Consider the following 26917-nt stretch of genomic DNA (forward strand, 5'->3'; position numbering starts at 1 on the left):
GACCAGGGCTCGAACCCATGTCCCCTGCATTGGCAGGTGGATTCTTAACCACTGTGCCACCAGGGAAGTCCCTGAACTACATGATTTTTAAGGCATCTTGCAATTCTAACGTATGACCATTTTAAAAACGTGCTACTGTTATACAGTGAACAGTACACATTGTGCACGTGATGCTTATTATGTATATGTATATGCACAGAAAATAAATCTCTGCAAGGGAACCATTCAAACTCCTAACAGCAGATATCTACGAGGAATGAGAAAGCAACTTTACTTTTCCACTTCAAACAATTCTATACAGTTTAATTTTTTTAAAGTAATATACATTTATTGTTAAACTTCTTTTCATACTATATAGCAATTACGTATAGAGTAAACAGTAAAAGCCCGATTTTCCAACACTACCCCTATCAAAAATCTCCCTCCCCTCTCAGAGCCACCTGGGAGGCACTCCTGAAACCCTTGCCATTTTCAGACATTTTTCACACCAAGTCATAAGCATACACCTTGACATAAGCACAGGTTTACTCCACCTTATAATGGGATCACACTACACAGATAATTTTGCAACCTGCTCTTCCCACCTTACAATAAATCACGGACATACAGTCCCATATTGGCTAGATAAACCTTACCTTTTTAACATCTACCTAGAATGCCACTGTACAGATGCGCTACTCTATTAACAGACATCCTTGTACATACCTTTGTGAGGACATATACAAACACTTCCATAGGACAATAAATTCCCAGAAGGGCCAGTGGCTGGGACTGAGAACGTAAGAGGTTTAAATTTTTAACAGATACTGCCAAATTATCTTTGTTTGTTTGTTTTTTTGTGCGGTACGCGGGCCTCTCACTGTTGTGGCCTCTCCCGTTGCGGAGCACAGGCTCCGGACGCGCAGGCTCAGCGGCCATGGCTCACGGGCCCAGCCGCTCCGCGGCACGCGGGGTCCTCCCGGACCGGGGCACGAACCCGTGTCCCCTGCATCGGCAGGCGGACTCTCAACCACTGCGCCACCAGGAAAGCCCCTTTGATTATTTTTAACAAGGAGTACCTATTTTACAACAAGAACAACAAACGCTTTAAAAAGGAGTAGAAACCTTTAGGTTTAGGACCTAGCGAAAAAAGTCTTAAGTTTAACCCAACTGCCAGATTTACTTAGAAGGCCAAAGAAAGCACCTGACTTACTGCTATGCACATATCCCCACCCACGAAGAATGCTGGCCCTCGACATTTTGATCAGAAACTATCAAGCCACCATGACTTCTGGCTGCCAAGGTCCATGCTACAATCAAGCAAGAGAAGTATACTTTGTGCTGCCATGAATCGTGTTTCTCTGCCGTATCAAGACTTCCACTGTAAAATTATTTGGGCTTTGGTTCCTTGCTTCTAGGAAATGCCAAATGTTGTAAACAGGGCTAGCATTTCAAAGCACAGACAACCAGGGCTGTTATGCTAGTTTTAGGAAGGCAGGCATTTTTTTAAGTCAGCAAGGCCATTGTAGACAAGATAGTCTAATAAGCCTCCCATTTAAAAGTTGGGGACACTCAGGTCTTAAGATATAAAGATTAAGAGCTTGAGTTCTGGAATTAAATAGATCAACATTTGAGCTGAATCTGCTATTTATCAGTTAAGCCACTTTTGGGCAAATGACTTAATTTTTCTCAATATCAGCTCACCATTAAAATAGGAAAATAATAGTCTCTGCCTCATAAGACTCTATGGGGATTAAGTAAGATCATGCAGAAGAGAGAAAAGCTCAGAACCTTTTCCCTCTGCAAAATCACTCAGGAAGTTAGTTCTATGCAGAGCTGGGCACAGACATTCCAGCCCGCTGGTATGCTAAAAGGAAAACATACCAATTCACACACCAGAAATTCTAAGTGGAACACTTGCCAACTCTGCTGAAACAACTGACAGCTAGCCAGCCATGGCTGTCCTTAATTAACTGTCCAGTACTTCTGTCAGTGTCCCACTCTCCTTTCCTGGGAACAAGGAAGAATAAACTCCTTTGCTCCCCCTGTGGTTGGGTAAAGTCATGTGACCAGTTCTGACCAGTGACTTGTGAGCAGAAGTGAGGTGAAGCTGAAACATTTAATTGCTGGAATGAGATCCTCCAGAAGTTTCTTTCCCTTCGCACCTAGCCTCGTTCAAGAGGGTGGCTGCTCCATCAGCTGGGTCCCTGAGTGAGGACAGTACAGAGCAAAGCTGCCAGAACAGGTATCATAAATGAGTGGAAAAAAAAAAATCTTTGCTCTTTTAAGCCATTGAAATTGTAAGCTGGCCTCATCTGACTGATACACTATGGCCAGCTGGAAAAGAAGAATTTAGCTAAAGAAATGACAGTAATAATTAAGGCTGGGGTGAAAAATAAAATCTATTTTCTAAAAAAGGTCTTTCTTTATGTAGACTAAAGAATGAAAACCTACGAAATTCTCCATCCTACAAGACCTAAGGAAGCCACAAGGATCTGTGTGGGTCTGTTACCTACAAACTCACAGAGCTTCCTGTTTCGGGGCCGGGCCGGGCCGGCATTTACCCCGCCGCACACACTGCCGGATCATAAAGGAGACATAGCTTTCTCAAGTTTCTCAGCAGAGTGATATATACACACAAGAAGATGGGTAACCAAGCACAGAGATCTAACGGAAATGTCCATAAAATCAGAGGGAGACAGAAATAGGCGAATGGAGAGAACACAGGAAAGGATCTAAACACATCCCCTTCACTAACCCCTCAAGCCGCTCCCTCAACAAGATCAGATTACCTTTAAATGACACAAAAGCAGCAATTTCCCAACCAATGGTAGTGAGGAAGTTCTCATGAGTAGGCAAAAAATAAGGACTGTTTAAAAAATGAGTTTTTCAGAAAGCTAAATTTATTAAAGTTAGAAGACTGTACTTCATTTTAAAATGGCAGAACAAAGACTTTACCCTTTCTCCACTAGAGAACCACACAAAAGCAACCAGGAGAATGAGAAACAGAAACATCCCGTCTTTGACAAAACTAGAGACATCTGTGACCCCAAACCCCAATACGTGAGTAAGAACCACCAAATGCTGTAAAGGTCAAACAAGGGTGTGGGAAAGCGATGAGAGAGAACGCCTGTTGTTACAGATGTCAGACAAAGCATGCAAGTCCACTTCTAAAAAGTAAATGCTTCATTCTAAGGGGGCAAAACCAGCAATCCATTGTTTCTAACAGTGGGAACTGGCTCAGGGACTGGTGACTGAGGCTTCCTCAGACCCAGTCCGCCATGAAGAATCATATACACAAGTCAAACCTACAGGAAGCAGTCTGTCAAGGAGGTAGGGTGACAGAGAATGCCTGGGGCATTACAACTGCCATTTCCAGATGTCTGAGGGCAAGAAAGGCTAGTAGAATAGTCAAGAAAAAACCCTACTTGGCTAGCCCCTTCCCAAAAGAATTTTCTACAGACTGCTAGACTGGAAGGAATCACCTCATTCAAAGATGAATGACAATTTTATAAAAGGATCTAGCACATATTGAACTGTACATTTAAAAAATGATTGACGGTAAACTTTATGTTATATATTTTTTATCACAATTTTTTAAAAAAAGGAACCAGCACAAAACTACCAGCAAAAACACAAAACAAACAAACAAAAAAGCCTCAAAAAAATCCACAAGAAAAACCAATTGCAAAGAACATGCATCCAAAAATGCTTCCATTAGGGACTTCCCTGGTGGTGCAGCGGTTAGGAATCCGCCTGCCAATGCAGGGGACACAGGTTCGAGCCCTGGTCCGGGAAGATCCTACATGCCACGGAGCAACTAAGGCCCATGCACCACAACTACTGAGCCTGTGCTCTAGAGCCTGCGAGCCACAACTACTGAGCCTGCGAGCCACAACTACTGAAGCCTGCGCGCCTAGAGCCCGTGCTCCGCAACAAGAGCAGCCACCACAATGAGAAGCCTGTGCCCCGCAATGAAGAGTAGCCCCTGCTTGCTGCAACTAGAGAAAGCCCGCGTGCAGTAAGGAAGAACCCAACACAGCCAAAAAATTAAAAACCAAAAAAAACCCCAAAATGCTGCCATTAGTAAATAAAAATATATTCCCATGAAATAAAAAACAAATGAACCACACAATCTCTTCTACGAAACAATGTGTAAAGCAGAGATACACTAAGAAAAGACAAGAGACAACAAAAGCAGATAAAACACTTAAGGGCAGAGCTAGGGAAGTAGAAGAGAAAAATAAATCTTTTTCCATTACAGAAACCAAAAAAAGAAACGACACTGCTCAAAACCCTGTAAGGGACGCGTAGAACCAAAGTTAGGATGACCTCAATATACAGATTAAAAGGGCTCACTGTGTTCTAGGAAAAACTGGCTTAATTCAATTAACAAGGTATGTCCTGGTAAACTTATTAAACTTTAAAAAGAGAGAGGGAGGGAGGGAAGGGAAGCTTCAAGGCATTTAGGCAAAACACAGGCTGGCCTCAGATTTCTCCCATGCACAGCCCACACTAGAAGATAGCAGAACTGTGTCCATAAAGTCCTCGAGGAAAGAAAGGCTAACCCAATTTTATATACAGCAATACTGCCATTTGAATATAAAGACAATTAACATTTTTGAACATTCAAGAGGAAAAAAAAAATCTCTATAGAATGACCGCATTTACGAACACTGATACAAAAACTATTAGCAAATAGCATTCAACAGCATATTTAAAAATAATATTCTGTAACCAAGGGACCTGTGTTTACTCACAACACTTCTAACACCAAATTTGTGTGGGCTTTTTCTCATACCAACCAATTCTCCAACTCTCTGCATACCAGCTAGATGTCCTCCAACAATTCAATTCGATTCTGACACTAACTATACCTGGAGTCAGTGCAGACCTCCAGGTTAAGGGTTCAGCCCCAGCAAGACTGGCCCCCACCTCAGGCACGAGTCACAAGTCCCAGGCCTCCTGTACTTCTGACCGACAGGCATGACACCTTCCTCAGGTTTGATAATTTGCCAAAACAGCTCACAAACTCAAGAACACATTTTACTTAATATTACTAGTTTATTATGAAGGATACAACTCAGGAACAGGCAAATGGAAGAAACGCATAGGGCAAGGTGTAGGGAAAGAGGCGTGGAGCTTCTACGCCCTCTCCGAGCAGCCTCCCAGCACCTCAACCAGGAAGCTCTTGGAACTCCATCATTTAGGGGTTTTTATGGAGGCTTCATTACATAGGTAGGACTGGTTAAACTTACTGGCCACTGGTGATTGAACTCACTCTCCAGACACTTGCCCCTTCCCAGAGGTTCGGGGGTGGGGCTAAAAATTCCAACCCTCTAGTCATGCCTGGGTCTTTCTGGTGACCAGCCCCATCCTGAATCCATCTAGGGGCCCTAAGTCACCAGTCACCTCATTAGCCTACAAAAGACACTCACCTGTCCAGAGATTCCAAGGGTTTTAGGAGCTGTGTGCCAGAACCTGAGGACGGAGACCAAATAATCTATTTCCCAGTATATCCCACCAAGTATGATTTATTCTAGGATTCCTGGAGTGGGTCAATAGTAGAAAATTATTAATTTTATGTATTTCCAAATAGTTCAAAAGAGAAAAATTATAATGACTGCATCTTTACAAACGCTCAAAGGATATTTGATATAACTTAACTCCACTCTCAATAAACCAAAAAACTCATAGTAAACAAGGATGGATGGATAAATAAGTCCTTAAAAATGAAAAAAAAAATTTTCCCTGTCTCATCCCAAAGCCAACACGGAACAAGGAAAGAATATCCACTATTACTAGCATTATATAATATTGTCCTGGAGGTACTACTGGCCAATATAATCAGTCCAAAGTTGGGAAAAAATCAGAGGAATAAACATGAGTTAAAGAAGTTAAATGATAAATATTTACAGGTGTCATGATTTACCTAAAAAAAAACCCAAGAAGCTCTATATCTTGACTGTGGCAATGATTACAAAACTATACACGTTTGTCAAAACTCATTGGGTGGGACTTCCCTAGTGGTCCAGTGGTTAAGAATCTGCCTTCTAATGCAGGGAACACGGGTTTGATCCCCGGTCAGGGAACTAAGATCCCCCACTAAGCCCGCCTGCTGCAAGTAGAGAGCCCACGTGCCACAACTACAGAGACCGTGCGCCACAACTAGAGAGAAGCCCACACATCACAGCGGAAGATCCTGCATGCCACAATGAAGATCCTGTGTGCCGCTACTAAGACCCAACGCAGCCATAAATCAATCAAGCAATCAATCAATATTTTAAAAAAACCAAAACTCATTGGGTGTAAACTTAAAATTGGTGAGTTTTATTATATGTCCATTACATTTCAATAAACCCAACTGAATCATTTGAAAAACTATTACAAGCAATAAAATGTTCAAGTAAGGAGTCTGGATACAAAATTAATATGCAGAAATCAAAAGCCTTCATCTATATAAACACACACCTATTAGTCCCTTTCACCATGCAACCAAAAAAAAAAAAAAGCCACCAAGAGCTACATGAAGAAAAGCTTAACACACTACTGAGAGACAAAAAAGAAAATGTAACATCATAAAGATATCAACAGTTAATGTATGATTTAAGGGTTACAAAAGGCTTATTTTAAAAATTAAACAGATTCTGAAGTTCATACGGAAAATTAAACAAGAAAAGCCAAGATAATTCCAAAGTGGCTACCTATAAAACAGTCATTAAAACAGTGTAGTTCTGGCACACGGATGGATGGGTAGCTAGTTAACTAGATCAAAGAGATGAGAGGATTCAGAAAGACACTCCAATACATACCGGAATTCAGTAGTGTATACCGTAATATATATAAGTGCCTTTCAAATCAGCAGAAGATGCAATAAATAATGCTGTCACATCTGAAATAATGTTGCATCTTCCACAAAATAAATTTCAGATAAAAATAAAACCACAAAACACTAGAAAAAAGCTATGGTAGACTTTCAAAAATAATCTTGGAGCAGGGTAACCCTTCCTAAGTGAGTGTATCAAAAGCCCAGAAGCCAAAAGAAACAATAAAAAACTCAACTGTAAAAACAAACAAATGAATAAATGAATTCTATAAAACACAAAGATTATAAATAAATCAAACAATTAGATATCTGCAACATATACACAGACAAAGGGAGTTTGCTAGTTTAGGGGAACTGCGATAGAAGGCTAAGAGGGAGACTTACTTTTTCACTGCATACTGTCCCGCATTTTACACCAAACACATGATAAAAAAAAATTCATAGAAGGCTAGCTTATATTTTGAAATCATCTTTCCTACTACTTTGAGATTGATGAAGTATTCGCACTTTTATGAAATACCAGTCATAGAAGATATTTTGAAAAAATTTAATATCCTTGCTTGGCAGAACAAAAAGCTGGCAACCCTCTGTCAGCCCCCAAATGCTGAGAGGGTAACAATACTAGTCCACCAAATCAAAAAGTCTGGGAGCTGCTGTAGTTCTGGTCATGATTAAATTGACAACCTCTTAATAGGCAAGATATGCAAGATGTAAGAGCAAAGCTGTGACCACCCTGCTCCCTACCTGGGAGGGCACAGCTACTCATCACCTCTAGTCTTTTTTTTTAAAAACTCATTCATCCATCCATCCATCCATTTATTCATTTATGGCTGTGTTGGGTCTTCGTTGCTGCTTGCTGGCTTTCTCTAGTTGTGGGCAGCAGGGGCTACTCTTTGTTGTGGTGCGCACGCTTCTCATTGCGGTGACTTCTCTTGAAAGAAGAGAACGGGCTCTAGGAGCACAGGCTTCAGTAGTTGTAGCACACGGGCTCCGTAGTTGTGGCTCACGGACTTAGTTGCTCCGTGGCATGTAGATCTTCCCGGACCAGGGCTCAAACCCGTGTCCCCTGCATTGGCAGGTGGATTCTTAACCACTGTGCCACCAGGGAAGTCCCCACCTCTAGTCTTTATGGCATTATTAGATGGTCTACCTCACAAGGCTGCTGTAAAGATTAGATGAGATACAGCACCTAGCACATACCTATTCAAGAGTAACCGAAGGCCTTACTTCTACCTTTCGAATTGTAAGACCACACACCTCAAGACAAGAATAGCTGCAAAGTTTCATAATCTAAAAATACTTCTATGTGTCTCTTCTTTGATCTTCAATATCACATGCCATGTAGCATAGGTGAGGCAGGTATTACCTCCATGCTGCACTGAAGAAATTAAGGATAAGAGAAATGAGGCGGCTCCAGCTCTCCTGTTGGGTTCTCACAGTCTTGAACACAGGTACATCCCTCCCCCACTCTCATGTCCTAACTTACTCATTTCTTAACGGCAGGGGGCCGTGTTCTAGTCACTGTCTTCTGGATTACTGAACGTGCTCTATCAACATCCTCAGTGCCTGAACGAGTGAGCAACAGATCCAGAGCTCAGAGTCAGATGTTCTGACGCCTGCCATCTATCCCCTTGCCACCGTACCAAAATGGTTACTAGGCCCAGCTTCACAAATGTGAAGTAACTGAGAACGCCTATTTGGATGAATAAAACATCTAAGCTAGTTTAAATCAGACTTTTGGGGAAAAAAAAGATGAAGGATGGTACCATCTGAATAGCAGTGTTAGAAGGTCTGTTTTAAGAACAGCTAAAAGTCACTGGTGATTAGTATGTTGAGAGCTATAAATAAGTACTTCTCAAATGCTCAGAAATAGTTGGTTAAATCTAAGAGAATATTTGGATATATCAAAATATTGTTTTTATCAGCATCCCCATTGAATAGATGAGGAAACTAAGGCTTAGATAGGGTAAGTAACCTGCCCCAGATCACAGAGCTGATGAGGTGGCAGGACTAAGCCTGGCATCCAAGCAGACTGATTCCAGGGGGTTGTTCTTTTTTTTTGGGGGGGGGGGGGCCTGCGCTGAGTCTTCGTTGCTGCGCGCTGGCTTTCTCTAGTTGTGGCGAGCAGGCTTCTCATTGTGGTGGTTTCTCATTGCGGTGGCTTCTCTTGTTGCAGAGCAGGGACTCTAGGCACGCGGGCTTCAGTAGTTGTGGCACGCAGGCTCAGTAGTTGTGGCGCACGGGCTTAGTTGCTCCGCGGCACGTGGGATCTCCCCGGACCAGGGCTCCATCCCGTGTCCCCCTGCATTGGCAGGTGGATTCTTAACCACTGTGCCACCAGGGAAGCCCTTGCTTATATTATTTAAATGCTGTGTAAGTCCTTCCCTTCAAAGATCACTCTGAGGATAGAGCTTCCTTACCCCAAACACAGGAAATATGAAATAGTGATGTTCAGATTAGAAAGATATTGTCAGCCTTACATAATTGCTGCCAAGAAGGCTGCTGAAAGGCTGGCTGTGTGTGGGTAAGGGACAACTCCTCGCCGTGAGCATGAAAGGAAATAATGCTTATAAAGAGCTCAGGACCGGGCCGCCTTAATGTTAATTGTCCTCATCACTGTTGTTGTTAAAACAGCCGTTACCACCACACTCCTTGCCTCTGATGACGCACACCTCGGCCCATTTTCGTGTCTTCCACGCTCGGCTAACGCACTGTCAACGCCTACGCTTACTGTACTGCCCCAGAACGCTTCCCCCAGTAGCTGTTATCACACAGACGGGGGCAGTTTAGAACCAAGGGGCTTCTTAGAATCAATAACTGTTATATTTAATTCAATTCAGATTGGGTATTTTCACCTTGTTTTTCTTCATTTGGTCTTAGTGATATTAGAACAACAACAACTACTACTACTACATAACCTACATTTTTCAAGGCTCAGAAGAATTTTGAATTTACCCAGATTTGGGGTCCTTCACTCCCTTCCCGGGTTACAAAGGCATACATGCTCTTCACAGAGCCCAGGCCAGGAAGCGGAATACCTCATTACGGATTAAGTTTCCACAAAAACACTCTCTTGCTGCCACAACCCAAATGCTGGCTCCTGACAACCACAAAAGAAGAAAGAGTTTTCTGTTGTGGCTTTTGAAACACAAAAAATAGATCACAAAACAGAAACACTGATTGTAGTTGCAGTTATCAGGAGCTACATGCTAGAAAGGTCTTGTTTCAACCAAACTGCAGCTTCCCCGAAAAGATAAATTGTGTGAGTTTGTTTTTAAACTGTTGGGAGGCCACCAAATTTAAAGAGACAAAGGATTCCAGCCAAGGGTGAAAGAACGCAAACTGGGGTGAAATCACAAGGCCTTGCACCATCTCTGTTTGAAAAAGGGGGATTCAATTGTCTGACACCCAAGTCATCTTACATTTCAAACAAATAAACCACCTGAGAGCCAGGTACAACACAAAAGAGCGAGCTTATCTTTTTAGACCAGGATTCTCAAGTGATAGTCTTCCACGCCTTCTTCCACCAGCTTCAGTCCTTCTGACTTTCTGTTGCCTCAATTCCCATTCCTACTGACCCAATTGATCTGTCCAGGTCATGTGAACACAAAGATCCCTGACTGAGGTCTCTGGAGAGCTAGGCCCCATGGGGATGCAGAAATGAAGGACGCATCAGCCCACGCCTTAAGGATCTCAGGAGCTGTGATGCCTGCATCAATCACCTTGCCATCTGTATTCTTCTGCTTGGGCTACCATGACAAAATACCATAGACTGGGTAGTCCAAAAGGGAAAACCTGCTGTGACAAAGGCATGTTTAGAGAGGGAAGGTTTAGAAAGAGTGGGGAATTGTCAGGTGGGAGGGGAAACAGCATGAGTCAGTAAGAACAGTGATGAGCAAAGACATGGAGGCATGAAACTGAAAAGTGTGAAGAAAGATGAGTAACCCATCTGCTTACCATTTCTTGCATCCTTCCAGTTTTGGTTCTAATCCAGGCTGCCCTCCTATGCCGAGTTATATACCTCTACCCTTTCGGGTTTAAACTAAGGGTCTAGGTGAACCCATGCCAGCATAATGCCGGACTGGGTACATATGCAGAGAAAGGAAGGGCAGAGTGGAGGAAGGCTTGCAGAAAGGCAGCTGGATCAAGTGCATCTCAGTCCTCAAGGGTCAGAACTGTTCTCCACGCAGTGGTCAGAGTTATTTTATTAAACAAAGGCCAATTACTGTCCCTTCACTCAAAACCTTCCAATGGCTTCTGACCTCACTCAAGAGTAAAAGCCAAGGTCCTTACCAGGGATGTTCCAGTCTCAGGAATTGTACACTTGCTGTTCTGTCTGGAAGATTCTATCCTGGGTAATCGCATGGCTCCCTCCCTCATTTACTTCAGGCTCGCATCAAAAGGCACTCTCCCCCAGCCCTCCATGTCTAAAATTTTAACACTCACCCCAGATATTTCACATACCACTCTCCTGCTTCATTTTTTTCCTCTGAAGCACTAATCACTAAGATTCTTTATATTTTGTTTGTCATTGTCTCCCCCACAAGACTGCAACGCACGGTGCATGAGGGCAAGGATTTTTATCTCTTTTTTCCAATATTGTAACATCAGCATCTTGAACAGTGCATGGCACACAGTATAGAAGGTGCTCAATTATCTATGTCCTGAATGAATGAGAAAAGGACAGGATCCTCACAGTTCAACACACTCCAGTCCTCTGGCACTCTGGAATCAGGCAGAGAAATAAATGCACAGCTACCTAAAGAGTGAGGTTAGATGGAGGTGAAGATGGCTCTGTAGAAAAAAAGATTCCCAAGTATTTATCACAGGCCGAGTAGGCATGGAGAAGATCTAAAACATGTAACAAACATCCCTGACTGTAAGGGGTGAACATCTAAACAAGGAATCAAAACCAACTCATGAAATAATCAGAGGACAAGCAAGAAGTTAATACTGAAGATTTCACCACAAGATGACAAGGTCTCCCCACTCCTGAGTGTTTAGTATGTGCCGGGCCAAGTACCTTATACACGATCTCCTTCAACCCGCACAGCCCTAACAAGGTGGGCATCATCGGTAGCTGCACTTTGCAGAGGAGGCACAGAGCTCAGAGATGTGACGCGGTGAAACAAAGAAGAGCAGCAGCAGAGCTGGGGTTCTGAACGGGGTGTGGCCGCTCGTTCCAAAGTCTATGCTTGACCCGCCTGGCTATCAAGCTCTTTGAAACTGAGAAAGGGGAGGGAGTCAATGGGTTACTCTTCCTGGAGGGAGAAGCCTGGGCTGGACGTTGAAGGTGAGAGGCCTCTGCACAGCGGCAGGGGAACCAAGCCTAGCGGACAGCAGGGCTTGGCAAATGAGGCTCCAGCAAGCTGAGAGGCCCAACTAGAGTGCAAGATGCACTTTAGTGTCAGTGCTAAAAGCAGCAGTAACAAATGCTAATCGATCATTTACAACCTGCCAGGTACTGTTATAAGGTTTTTAACATATTGATTGAATCACCTCAATGATTCAAAGCACTATCATTATCCTCATCTTACAGTCAAGGAAACTGAGTCACAGAGAGGCTAAACATTTGTTCATAAGCAGCAGAACAGAGATTCGAATCCAGGCAGTTTGGCTCCAGGTTCATCCTGTACAGATTAGTCAGTAGCAAGAAAAAAGGGGAAAAAAGGCCATCAAAACATATGCAACACATATGTGCCTACGTGCACAGTCCCCACAGGCACGTGGCAAAAGTTCTCACTTGGCTTCTCCGCGGACAGTCCCCCAGTTACGGATAACAGTTGCACTCTGTCCTCTCCCCACCTCCACCCCCTGCCGTAATCTGCCCTGGTGTGCTTGTTGCCAGGCTGTCTCCCCAAAGGCCTCTGATCTAATGGCAAGCGCTGCTCTCCAAAGATGCTACCCTCAATTAGTGGTGAAATTTAAATCTGCCACGCCGAAAGCACTCTGCGCATTTACCCAGGCAAACGAGCTCAATCAGGAAGAAGGTCACAGCTCTAAGTATCCCGTCAAAGAGCATTTTTACAGAGGGCTTCCATTTGCGCAGAGGAGCCGTGGGCCACCTCTGACCTGCGAACAAAGCAGACAAGCTGATCTCCAGCCACGGCTGCAGGGCTCCACACTCACACTCAGACACACTGGGGGAAGAGCTTCGCTTCCAGATTCTGCCTCACCCCTCCTCCCCTCACAAACGGCCCACAGGGTTGAACCTTTCATTTTTAGAGTCTCACTGGTAGGTGTCAATAAGAACACCTATTTATCTGTGCTACAAATGGCCAAAACTGAATCAGGGAGCAATGCCCCATGATAGCCATCAAGTGAAAACCATAGGGTTATCAAGATCTGCACTAACCACAAGTCTCAACTCGGAACCACGAGGAGAGCCCCAGCAAAGAAAAGGGCTGGGCTACACCACAAGGTATTGGAAGAATTCAAGATTCTTCCAGCCAGGTACACTTTGCAAACGGGAATGATCTAGCTGCTAAAATAATGTATGACACAGCTCTGTGCACCCACATACACCCCTGCCAGAACGCCCCCCTACCCCTTAAAAGATAGGAAACACAAAGCCATAAATAGGTAGCAAAGATCCTCTTACTGCTTTAGCTCTCAGCCTCACAGACTTATTGCCCCTTTAGGAACTGATATGTGCTTCAAGACATCTTTTAAACCGACATGTTCAACATGTTAAAATTCATTATTAAAAACTGCCTCACTCCCGGGTATGTGCCCGAAGTAGACGAGTGCACATACGTGCACCAATGTTCATGTACAAGAATGTTCATAGCAGCACTATTCATAACAGCCCCAAACTGCAAAGTGCCAAATATCCACAAAGAGTAGAATGAATAAATACACTGTGGACTAGTCACATGATGGAATAGTATACAGCAATGAGAACGAATGAATCACACAACCACGAGGGAGTTTACAGATGAATGTCACAGACATAATGCTGAGCGAAAGAAGCTAGACCACAACTATGCACTTGGTATGAGTCCATTATTAAAGTACAAAAGCAGGCACAATTATTCTGTAGCTGGCAGAAGCCAGGGGCAGAAGCCAGGGTAGTAAGCTCTGCAGGCAGCTGGTCACCTTCTGTTTCTTGGTCTGGGTACTGGTTATACGGGTGTATTCAGTTAGTGGCTATTCACTGAGCTGTACTGATGATGAGTGCACTTTTCTTAATGGATACTGTACTTCAATGAGAGGCTTATAAAAACTGCTTACAGGGAATTCCCTGGCGGTCCAGTGGTTAGGACTCCGTGCTTTTGCTGCTGAGGGCACGGGTTCAATCCCTGGTTGGGGAACTAAGATCCTGCAGGCCGTGTGACCAAAAATAAATAAATTAAAAAATAAATAAAACGCTTGATTCTGTTGCCTCCTCACCCGGTTAAAAAACAAACAAACAAACAAACAAAAAACCCCTGCCTACAGACATTGTCTAATGTCATCCATTACTGTTCTGGGTAAGTGTCCTAGTTGGATTTCCACACCCGCAGTAAATCAGTAACATGAGCCACCAAAATAATGGCCAACATGGACTGAGTGATTACTACATATTAGGCATTATGCTAAGAACATTACAAACAGGAGTTCATTTGATTCTAAAAAATTCCCTTTGAAAGAGCTATTATTTTTATTCCCGATTTGAAGGAACAGGAAAATGAGGCTTAGACAGCTTAAGGCCAGCTCCTGCGTGGGAAGGTCAGGACGCTAGAGGTGACAAAAGCTCACGTTTAACACCCGGCTACTTGAATGGGAAAGGGGTTCGGGTTATAAACACAGAAGTTGCACCAGGCCCACAAACTTTTTTCTTTTTCATGACACTGACCTTTTTATTGAGTCCGGGACAGTTGTCTTATAAAATGTATCACATTCTGGATTTGTCTGATTATCTACTCATGATAAGATTCAGATTAAATATTTTTGGCAACAAGGCACATAATGTTAGGCTGAACAGCTACCGGGGGTGCCAGTCCTGATCACCTTTTGTTAAAGTGGTAACCCCCGTATCTCTCCATTATAAAGGTACACTTCTCCTTTGTAATTAGTAACTAATGTGCTGGGTGGTATTCTGAGAACATGTAAATATCAAGTTCCCTCAACACCTTTCCTCAGTGATTTTTAAAAAATCAACCATTGAGGCATAATTTATACACAATAAACTGTATCCATTAAAAGCACACAGTTTGGTAATTCTGAAGTATGTGTACATGAGTAAAATCATCACCACGATCAAGATATGGAATATTTCCATCACCCCCAGAAGTTTTCCCAGGCCCCTCTGCAAGCAATTTTTCTTGCCACTCCCAGCTCCTAGGCAACCGTAACCACTGACCTGCCTCCCGTCACTAGAGATTAGTTTGCCTTTTCCAGAGCCATGTATAAATGGAATCATAATTTGTGGTCTTGCGTGTCTGGCTTCTGTCACTCTCAGCACAGGATGATTCTGAGACCTGACAAGGTTGCCGTGTGGAGCAGTAATTCATTCCTTTTGGCCCCTGAGTAGTATTCCAGGGGGTGGACGGACCAGTTTGTTTATTCACCTGAACAGCAGCGGTGAGGGTTCTAACTGCTCCATATCGTCACTTGGTCCTGTCAGTCGTTTTACTCTCCAGTGATTTTTAAAATCCAATAATGTTCCTTGCCTGACTTAACTATTCATTCGTGTGGTTATGTCTATTTCCCCCACCCCTGGTCATCATGAGGACAACTTTAGTTCAACACAATGCCTAGCATTAATTAATACATTAATAAATTAATCCAATAAATAAATATCTGCTGAATGAATGGAATCTGCCATCCATCCATCCCCCCCACCAAAAAGATGGTAAGCTAAATATTTTTAAACCTACTAATGACTTATCAGGACGTTTCTTTCCTTCTACAACCACTTGGTGCTGTATCTGGACTTTCCCACTCCATCAGAGATGAGTGGTCAAGCTTGACCTGATTCTGCTGCCCATCAAGGAGGGTCCCTGGAAGGCAGACAGAAGTCCCTCTCAGGACTTCCCTGGTGGTCCAGTGGTTAAGACTTCGCCTTCCAATGCAGGAGGTGTGGGTTTGATCCCTGGTCGGGGAGCTAAGATCCCACATGCCTCGTGGCCAAAAAACCAAAACATAAAACAGAAGCAATACTGTAACAAATTCAATAAAGACTTAAAAAATGGTCCACATCAAAAAAAATCTTAAAAAAAGAGAAAAGAAAGAAAAAGAAAAAGCCCCTCTCGCAATACAAAGCCTGCTAGGTGCAGGCACTGAAACCCCAACGCAGGGTAGCGTGGTTCGATCCCAGGCCCTCCAGCAAAGGGCTTTTGAAAATAAACGTGAATTTCAGGGGCAATGTTGTGCCCAGGTAGGCACAGCCTTGAAAGGCAGGGTCCTGGTTCTGTTACCAGACTGTGGGGCAGGAGTCCTCCCAGAGAGCAGGGCAAGAGAATAAACATGCTACCACCCTCTCCCCAGCCAAGCCAACCCTGCACTTTATTGACACCGTGATAAAAGACCGTGATGTACCCTGACTGCCTCCCAAGGGCCACCTTCCCACATCTGGCTTATTACAGCAACAAAACAATCTCTTGTGAAATGAGATCACACATGCCAAGTGCCCAGTACAATGCTTGGATCATAGCAAGCACTCAATAAATGTGTCAGGAATAGAAAATGGGGAAAGTTAACATGATGGCAGACCATCTTTGGCATTATTATTTTAAACAGCTGCAGGCCTCCTTGACTACAGGCGCCAACAGAAAGTAAGATGCACTAACAAAACCATGGCCTACCAATTATTTATATGGTATGGGCTGAATACTTTGTAATTTAAGATGCAAAAGAGGGGCCTTCTGTCCAAATGAAACTACTCCCTGGGAACAATTCCTATATCAGCCCTCTGTGGCACTTGCTAGAGGTGCTGGGGATTGGTCACCTCTCAGTAAGCAAAGCAATTAAGAAAAGGATGGCTGGATGTGAAATGATTTTTGCCACTGTCACCCGGCCCCCTCTCACTGCCAAAAGAAAAAGGTTAAAAATCACAGAAAGAGGGAGCAAGGAGGTTTGGCCTCACACATTATTCAAAGAAATCATTCCGAGAGAATGCTATTCTTAGTTAAATGGCTGCCAAGTGAGGCTGCGGGCCTGGGGAATACATGCGGCAGAGCCCAGATAAGCAGGGCACTAGGCATTCAGCCTCCAGGATACCAGGCCTTCTGGGATGGGGAGGAGGGACACTTGGAAGAAGCTCCTTCAGGGGGTTTCTATGCTGCAGGACGTGGATACTTCCCCCCAGCTTCGGGAAGGAAGCCTTGACTCAAAATTGGCCCAGAGACTCGGGGTGTAAAACCTTAGTTTTGTGACCATAGTGAGGTGTAAAGATAGCGTACTTATCCTGAGAAATTATTCTCAGGAGGATTGTGAGTAGGCTCTAAAAGTAAGTCCTCACCCCAACTCCAGTGAGATAAACTGTCCAGAATTGAATATTCCTACTTCCTGCCACACACCAGAGATCTCAGATGAGCTTGGCCAATGCTCTCCTTCACTGAGGAGTCACACTGCTATCGAAGGGGAGCAGTGACTCTGCTGCCCTGACCAATTTTCCACATGGATGAAAACTGGAAGAAAAAGCTTTCTAACCAGAAATACGAAGTCAAATCTGACCCCCAGTCAGTCCTCCCACCCCGCTGCCATAGTGACCCCAGAGCAGCTGCAGTAGCTACATGCCCTTTTCCAGCCTTCCCATGTAACCAGAGCTGAGAAAGTGAAAATCTAATATCCTATTAGCACAGAAAGCACAGAGGCTGTCCCTGGGCCTGGGCTGGGCTAAAAGCATCTGCAAATCAATCTGAAAGCTGTTCTACCTACTGGCCATTTCTTGAACACATTCCAATTTTAGAAAATATATGGAAAAAGGATAAATGAACTGGTCAGAAAGCTCAGGAAAAAAAACAGGTGTAGGGACTTCCCTGGTGGCACAGTGGTTAAGAATCTGCCTGCCAAAGCAGGGGACATGGGGTTTGAGCTCTGGTCCGGGAAGATCCCACACGTAGCGGAGCAACTAAGCCTGTGAGCCACAACTACTGAGCCTGTGCTCTAGAGCCCACGAGCCACAACTACTGGGCCTACCACGCCTAGAGCCCGTGCTCCGCAGCAAGAGAAGCCACCGCAATGAGTAGCCCGCGCACCACAACGAAGAGCAGCCCCCGCTCTCTGCAACTAGAGAAAGCCTGCGTGCAGCAACGAAGACGCAACACAGGCAAAAATAAATAATTTTAAAAAAAATTTTAAAAAAACAAACAAAAAACAGGTGCAAACTAGAACCAATCTCCACCCACAATGTTATGAGCTAACCTAAGAATATGGGGGAGGAGCTCCAACAGAGTCCTGGTAACAGCAGGAGCAGCACATTTTGAGGCGAGAAGGCAGCAATCCTTTCTTTGTGATTCGTGTTTAGGAGGAGTCAGCAATTTACTCACAAAACATGGGACAGGAACCTGCCACCCCTGGAGGGCAGAACTGGCTGCAAACAAAGCTTCTCCTCCCATACTCCCAGAGACCCCGTTTGAGCCCAACTCTTGCCACCCTCTTCTCAGGTCAAAGGTTAAAATGCAGTTGGCTTGGAGATGAAATTTTAAAAGATGATGCACAAGACACACAGTGTTAAATTAAAACAAACAAAAAACAAGCTGTGGAACAGCAGTACACGATCTCATGCTCTTAAACATTTTGGGGGACAGTATTAGCAGAAAACATAATCCAACTATTAATGCAGATTACTTCTGGAGACTTGGGATTATAAGGGACTTTCACTTTGTTATATACCTATATAACATCTACCTATGTTTATAACGATTAATTTTTTTACAGTGAGCAAGTATATTACTCTTATAATAAGATTTTCCTTTTTTAATTTTTGGCTGCACTGCGCGGCACATGGGATCTTAATTCCCTGACCAGGGACTGAACCAGTGCCCCCTGCATTGGAAGCACAGAGTCTTAACCACTGGACTGCCAGGGAAGTCCCAGAAAAAATATTTTTAAGGTGATGGGATGGTTTAAGTCATCCCAATTCATAACGGTCACACCATTTCCTTTCTACCGCAAGGTTCTGGTTCGGTTTCTACTGTGACACTGGCTGTGAAGTGGCTGGTGGGTAGCAACACAGGCCCCGAGGCACGAAAGGCCTAACCATGGCTGCCAGGACTATGAACTCCCAAGCACTGCCCTTGAAAGTGATGATGCAATATTTTATTTGCCAGGATGAGCACAGTGCCAAGGTGCATGAGATGGACACAAAAACAGGGACACGAGGACTTCTGACTTTGAACTGCGTGGGGCAGTCCTGACAAACAAGCTTTATTTGGAGTATCATCTCTAATTGGTCAGAAGTGACTGCCTGGACTACCACATGGACACCGGGTCATGTGGCAATTCTACCACGAGCCAGAGACGGAGAGATGGGATGGGGTGGTCAGGTGGCAGCACAGGCTTTCCCCAAGAAAAGCACCAGTTCAGGAGAAAGCAGCCAGAGCCGGGGAAAACAGCTGACTGGCTAATTCACTCAGCCAGTCACCAGAAGCTCAGAGTCCCGACGCCCAATTCACAGACGTGCTGTGTCCAGGGAGGGAGGCAGCAGTCCCGCTGCCCTGGGCACCGTGCGTGCAGCACCAGCCCTCGGCTCAGACAGGAGCCGCGTGAGGAGGTGGCTACGGGCGGCGTGAGAAGGGGGCTGAGGGCGCTGGAGAGGCACAGACGGCGCGCCACACAGGGGCACAATCTATGCGACAACTGTCTAGACTCTTCAAAAAAGGTCATCGCCAAAAAAAAAAGGCAGAGAGAACTGCTCTCGACTGCAAGGGACTAAGGAGGCAATAGCTAAATGCACTGTGAATATTGATTGGATCCTAGAACAAAAGACTCAGCTATAAGAGACAGTTTTAAGTCAACTGAGTACATTTAAACATAGATCTATACGAAATGCTCTTGAATTAATGCTAATATTCTTAAAAGTGATAACGTTATTGTAGTTATAGAGGAGAAAGTCCTGAAGCTTAGGGATATATGCTGAGATTCTTAGAAGTAAAGTGACATGGTGTCTGCAGCTCACTTTCAAATGGTTTACAACAATACAAATTGTGGGGAGAAAGAGCAAATGTGGCAAAAAGTTAACTACTGGTGAATACTGGGTGATTACTGTAGTACTCTTTCAATGGATTTGACCACTTTCAAATTTAAAAGTTAGGGAGAAAAAAAAAAGGTCATAACTCGGTAAAGACTGACCGGCAACAGGAAGGAAGGCCGACTGTACCACGGGTGAAGCTAACCGCGACCACCCGCAGGCACTGAGCACTTCCTTCCGCGTGCCAGGCGCCACACTCGGCGCCCGACGTGCAAGTCCCCCTGAACCCTGGCAGCCCAAGCAGGCAGGTCCTGTCATCACCCTCAGTTTACAGATGAGCAAATGGCAGAACAAGGATTCCAAATGCGGTCTAATTGCAGACCTGAAGCTCTGTATCACTCTTCCCAAATGCCTCTCTTAGTGAATCTGTTTTATTTTAAGTACATCAGGAGAAAATGCTACAGGGGCCTAAGAACGGCGAATGGTTAAATGACCTGTGATACAGCCATTTAATGGAACATTGTACAGCAATTAGAAGTCATTATTTTCACAGAGTATTTAACGACAGGGGAACATGCTCACAAAATAATGTCTGGTTTAAAAAGTAATGGTTCTCAAAAAATGGTCCTCCAACATAACTCTTAGTTACTGAGTTCTTTTTTCTGCAGGAAAACTGCGGTAGGTAAGCTCGTAAACTCAGGGCTCTTTAGCCTCATCTGAGTTATGCTAAAATTTTTTTGAGAACTATAATACCATATATTATGAATTACATAAAACTAAAAACCTATACACATGCAGAGAAATAAGACTATAAGGAAATACATCAAAATATCAACAGTGGTTTTCATTAAGTGGAAGATAATGCATCTTTAAATTCTTTTTCAGTTTTTGCCTTTTGTTGAATTTCTACAATGAACATCCTTTAATTTTATGGAGAGGAAAACAAGTTCTTTTAGGAAACTGAGTACACAAAAGACAACTGCCCCCGACATACACATTAAGCTCACAGATACCACATCTAATTATTTTCCTGAAATTCTATAAGAGTACAAACTAATGCCAATGAGGGGAAGTATATGACCAGAATTTAAAAGGAGAAGGAAACAATGGAGTTAAGGTATTCCAGGTTGAAACCCCATCATTCCATCAACCACTGATGTGTATTGTGTGCCAGGTTCTCCGAGACAAGGGGAACAGAGAATCCTGTTCTCAGGATTGAAATGTGCCGGGAAGAACTACCAGGAAGGTTACATTCCAAGTGCTGCTGGGGGTGGAAGAGTCCTGAAGAATGAGCACAAGTTCCAGAGGCAAGGAGGAACGTGGGACACATTTCAAACCACACGAAGGGTATACGCAAAACAGAGAAACACAAAGAAATCCTGCTTTGGCCATATCCTTCTAATACATGGTATGTATTCTTGTAAAACAATTTAAAAATTAATGCCTGTGGTAGTATAAAACAGGAAGAATGGGGAGGGAGGGTCGGAGGGAGGGAGAGAAGGCAGGCAGACAACCACAGCATAACAGTACTGCAGCAGTGCACATAGGAGGGAGGGGTCAAGAGTGCGCCGGCATCTGGTAGGCAGTGAGGAAGCAAGAAGAGGGGTTTATAGTAGAGGAAATGCCACGTAATCAGGATGGACTGAGAAGGAGGGTGACAGTGGGGCAGTGGAAATGAAGTGGAGGAGACAGAGCCAAGAGATGACAAAGGACAGCGACACACTTGGGAACGGATTAGATGAGTCAGAGAGGACCCTGAAGTTCCAAGCTTTTGGGTGTCAGGCTGAGCAGTGGTGCAATCTAACAGAGCTTTAAGAGAAGCAGCAGCTCAGGAGTGGCTGGTGGTGAACTGGGGGTAGGGCTGAAGAGGTCTTCGCACCTGAAAGGATTCACAGGTAGAAGAACACCTGTAGAAGCACAGGTAGAAGAGAGACAGTGGACATAATTAAAAGCTAATCACAGTCTAAGAGTCAGAGAAGCAAGGTGGGTGTGACAGATCAAGCCCACAGATGTGCTCAGCGAGAGGGCGTGCGGGGAAAATTCAGGCATTTGGTGCTACCACAGGTGAGCCAGTCAAGGAGCGCACTGAAAAGGGCAGCTCACCCTGACAGGAGAACCCGAACTAATAAGTGAAGAAGGAATTAGGGTGATCATTGTCTCAGGGAAGAATCATCAATGGATGCTAAAACTAGTGGGTGAAAATATTAGGAGAAAACAGATACTTACAGTCTGAAAGCATTTCCCTACAAAATACTTATTCACACAATGGGGGAAGAGTAGCTTTACAGTGGAGAAGCTTGGCAGACACCACCACCTTAATCAAGGGATCAAAAAGAAAATCTCCAGTGACGGGACGAGCTGACAACACATGCCGATTGGTACGATGCACCGAGGACACAGCCTCGCTTCCCTGCTGTTACTGCCACAAGTGCAAACATGGACCTAATCATGAAGAGACGTTAAAAAAAAATCCAAGTTGAGGAACCTCCTACAAAATAACTGACCTGTATTTTTTAAAAATTATCAAGATCATGAAAAACAGATAAACTGAACTGTTCTAATTAAAGGAGACTAAAGAGACTTGATAATTTCATGTACCATTTAATGTGGTCTGAGATTAGCTCCTGGACCAAAACAAATTTTGTCTTTTGCTATTAAAGGATGGTAATGTGACCAATGATGAAATGAAAACGTCTACAGATTAGATAGGTTAGTTCTGGGTCAATGTTAATGTCTTAATTTTGATAACTGCATGGTGCTTACATAAAAGGAATGTTTTTAGTAAATACCCACTGAAGTAGTTAGAAGTAAAGGTGCATCATATCTGCAACTTCCAAACATTTCAGAAAAAAAGATACACACACACACACACACACACACACACACACACACACACGATACAGGGAATGTGGTAAAATGTTAACATTTAAGGAACCTGGGAATTGTAACTTTCAATTTCTTACAACTTAAAATTTTGGCAACTTTCCTATAAATCTGAAATCACTTCAAATTAAAGTTAGGGGCCCCCCCAAATGATATAAACTATCTCTCTGAAGTGCTAGGTCAACAAGGAGAGGCTTGAATCACTCAAATTTGCTTCCTGAAGATTTCCTCCTTGCCCAAGGCAGAGGTGCCAGGAAGAAACTGATATAAAACCAATGTCAAGAAGATGGACACTGACAAAAGGCTTTGGGTACAGATGGTCTAAACAAACTACAGATCTGCTATGATTATGCCAAGTGCTTAACTGTGATTCAATCCTGGTGTGCTACTGAGAAAACCCTGGAAATAACTACAGAGTCTTTAGAGAGCTTCAATTTGAAACCCATTTCCCTTGATTTGGCACATCCTGAGTAAATATGAACACCACCACTCAGCTTAACATGATACTGCTGAAATTATTAGCAGAGCTTGGTAGGCTGTCCACACCACACAATACTTAATATCACTGCAGGTAATACCGGAATTAGAAAGAACACATAGGGAGGTTATAATCCCTACCTTGGTTTCAAATTAGTAGCAGCCTATATCCTTGAGCTCACCTCTTAATGCTCAAGGGTCCACATAACCATGTGCCCACTATACCACCTCCTCAAAGCTCATCAGCTTTGCAAGTATCCAGGAGAAAATCAAGGGAAACAATGACATGAAACTGGAAGCTCCAGGGGTTACAAAAGAAATGCCAAGGATGGGAATTCCCTGGCAGTCCAGTGGTTAGGACTCTGAGCTGCCACTGCCGGGGCCTGGGTTCAATCCCTGGTCAGGGAACTAAGATCCCACACAAGCCATGCGGCATGGCCAAAAAGGAAAAAAAAGAAAAGAAAAAGAAATGCCAAGGAGACACGTTATGGGAGCTCTAAATGAACAAAATAAATGTTTTTAACACAGGTAAAATTTTAACATTTCAAGAGCAATACAGAAAATTTTAAGACAGTCGGCCTTTGTGATAACACCAAGTTGCCAATGGAATTGAAATGCAACTGCTTGACTAGATGATATCTAAGCATCTCAGCTGGTTTTTTACTGCAGGAAAAAAATTCTATCAATATATGAATTTCAGGCACCCGATCGATGGCCATCTACACATTCCTTTTATTAAACCAAAACGTGTTACCATTTGGGTCCAGTACAGCGCTGAAGTCACTGATAAATAAAACCCTTCCCCTGCTGAGAGACCTGTAGCGGACAAACAGGCTGCATGCTACGACAGCGAGCCGCAGGAGCACAGAAAAGGTATTCTAACCAGCCACAGCTCCCACACGCCGAAAGGCCTAACACATCCTGCACGACAGCCTCAAAACCACATGAAGATGGAGGAGCCACAAGCCTGGCAGCTGTCAGGGTTACTCAGCTCCTTCCCAGAAAGCATCTCACGGAAACAAGAAATAATTCCAGAATCTCCAGATGGCTTAGCCCTCTAGACAGCGCCCTGTAAACAGTGAAAAAAGCTGTAATCGGCTCTGAGGTAACACTTACCTGTGGCCTCAATGTACTCAATACATCGCTCAATAAATACAGGAATCGGTTTCTCCGGAGTCACCACGGTTGTTAAGGGCACCCCAAAATAGTTACTCTCCCAGGTCGCCTTTGTGATGGATGGCCGGGGTTTGGGCTTTGGTTTCTGTCCAGGAAAAGAAAAAAGAAAGCACAAAAACGAAGTGATTCTCAACATAACAACTCAAACATCAGAAGGCTTCCAAAGGGGAACTCTCAGTGGTGTGGAAACTGTTAGAAAGACTCCAAGCAGGATAAAGAGACCCACTTACTCATCTCATTCCTCCAAGTGTCACACAAGATGCCGGCAAGCTGCCACATAGTCACACCTTGGGTGTGAAACTGCATTATCAGAACAAAGGTGTTTATAAGAAGCAGGCCATGTTTATTTAATAACAATGAGATGACTGTCCAACATCCTTTATCAGGGGTACAATGGAGTAAACAGGAAACTTTCCAAACATTCCATATAGATAATAGATATTATACACTGAAGGATGGCTGAAATCTTTTCAAAAGATTGAAAAAGTGGAATTGAAAACTAATAATTTCCTCCTTCGAGAAAAGAGAGCATGCATTCTGCTGAAAGCCCAAGAGAAGAATTCCCTTTGATCCATCAGCCTGGGGTTAATTCCCAATGGCTTGTGCATTAGGAGAGGGTCAAACCAACTAATCAGACGTGACAAATAAGATAACTCTTTGTCTTGTCCTTCCTAGCAGTCACCTTCCTCACGTAGCAGGAGCAGCAGCAGCAGCAACGACTGCTTGAGAGCTGCTATGTACCAAGCCAAGTCCCAGATACTCTTTCTATTAAACCTTATGGCATTCCATTTTACCAAGGAAAAATGTCTCACATGACACAACTAACAAGTGACAGTGCGGGGATTCCAACCCAGGAGGGTCTGTCTCCAAAGCCCAAGCTCATAAACATTACTGAGATATTCTGCTCCAAAATTGTTCAATCCTGTTATTTTGAACATCACATGAGGAGGAAAAAATGCTCTAAACCAATGGTAAATTTCCTAAAGCTACAGAAATACACCTAAAATTTTGGGATTCTGTTAAAATACCTACTAAAGAGGAGGATAACCAAATAGAATCAAGGTAAAGGGCAGGTTTATTTACAAATATGCCCAGCTTAAAACGTAAAAGTATTTAGAGATCTCTGCATAAAATCCACTAAAGAGGACAGCTAACTAACTAGCTTCAAGGTCAGGGTCAACCATTCCCTTTCCTTATCCTGCTCATCCTCATTGCTTTTGGTACCCCCTTTATATGAGAACAAATCACTTCCTGTTTAGTCTGAAATTTGCTGAGGACTTCCTGTGCAAACAAGTGGCAAAAAAAAAAAAAAAAAAAAACCAGCTGAGAATAAACTGTATGTGAAAGAAGGAACGAGGCCATGTCTGGACTGCTGGTTGACACTATCTGAAATGACAACCCAAAGGCAAAGATGATCCAGTCCTCACACAGCCCGCTAACTGATCTGGTATGGAGGACTGTAATGCAATGGGAATGGATCCGAGGGTCCCAGAGAAGAACATGCACTCCACAAAGCCTGTCACTGCAATATGCCTGCTCCTGGTAAAACCAGTGACACAGCCTCTCAGGCTACAGGGAGCGGCTGCTGCTCTCTCCCCTGTATAGACTGCCTGAGGCAAACAGGCTCTGATTTCACACTTTTTACCAAAGACGTATGGAAAAGCAAATTTATGATTTATCTTCACACGAAATAATTTAACCAATCTAGACTCTCCTTAGCATCTTCTACTTACATGAAGTACAACATAAAGAATTTAAGCTTTCAAATCTAACAGACCTGGGTTTGAATCCTGACTGAGAAGTTCTGTGACTTTGGTCAAGTAATTTAGCACCTTGGGGACAGTACCCTCCTCTCGAGGTGGTCCTGAGGGTGAAACGATATGATGTACTGGAAGTGCTTCAGTGCCTAGAGCGCAGTAGTTGCTCAACAACGTGAGAAGGGCTGAGTGTTTTCCATTGTTACGCACTGTAGCAACCGGTACCAATGCATCAAGTGAGGCTCCCGTAAAAATGCCATACCATTTAAACTGCTGAAGAATCTGAACACACAAGGAAGACCAACCGGATTTAAGCGACGTTCTTTTGGCCAACCCCAACCAGGCAGCATTTGCCAGTCAAAACTAACATAACAGGGGCTTCCCTGGTGGCGCAGTGGTTGCGAGTCCGCCTGCCGATGCAGGGGACACGGGTTCGTGCCCCGGTCCGGGAGGACCCCGCGTGCCGCGGAGCGGCTGGGCCCATGAGCCACAACTACTGAGCCTGCGCGTCCGGAGCCTGTGCTCCGCAACGGGAGGAGAGGCCACAACAGTGAGAGGCCCGCGTACCGCTAAAAAAAAAAAACAAAAAAAACCCCACACCTAACGTAACAATAACATTGTTCTTCAATAAAACCTTGAAGCTTCCAAATAAATTGCTGTTATGGAATTTTAAAAAAATGGAACTTTAATAAGAGAGCTGCC

General features: G+C 43.9%; 1 protein-coding gene across 1 annotated transcript in view; it reads right to left on the bottom strand.

Moving 5' to 3' along the window:
• Window positions 1–26917, bottom strand: part of ARHGAP35 (Rho GTPase activating protein 35) — a 119778-nt gene that overhangs the window by 36087 nt on the left and 56774 nt on the right. The window contains exon 3 of the mRNA XM_059045447.2: window positions 24399–24543. Within this exon, the coding sequence (XP_058901430.1) occupies window positions 24399–24543 (145 nt within the window). The remainder of the gene's footprint in view (window positions 1–24398; window positions 24544–26917) is intronic.

This window comes from Kogia breviceps, chromosome 18, assembly GCF_026419965.1.
Source record: "Kogia breviceps isolate mKogBre1 chromosome 18, mKogBre1 haplotype 1, whole genome shotgun sequence".
In the NCBI taxonomy this organism is placed as follows: Eukaryota; Metazoa; Chordata; class Mammalia; order Artiodactyla; family Physeteridae; genus Kogia; species Kogia breviceps.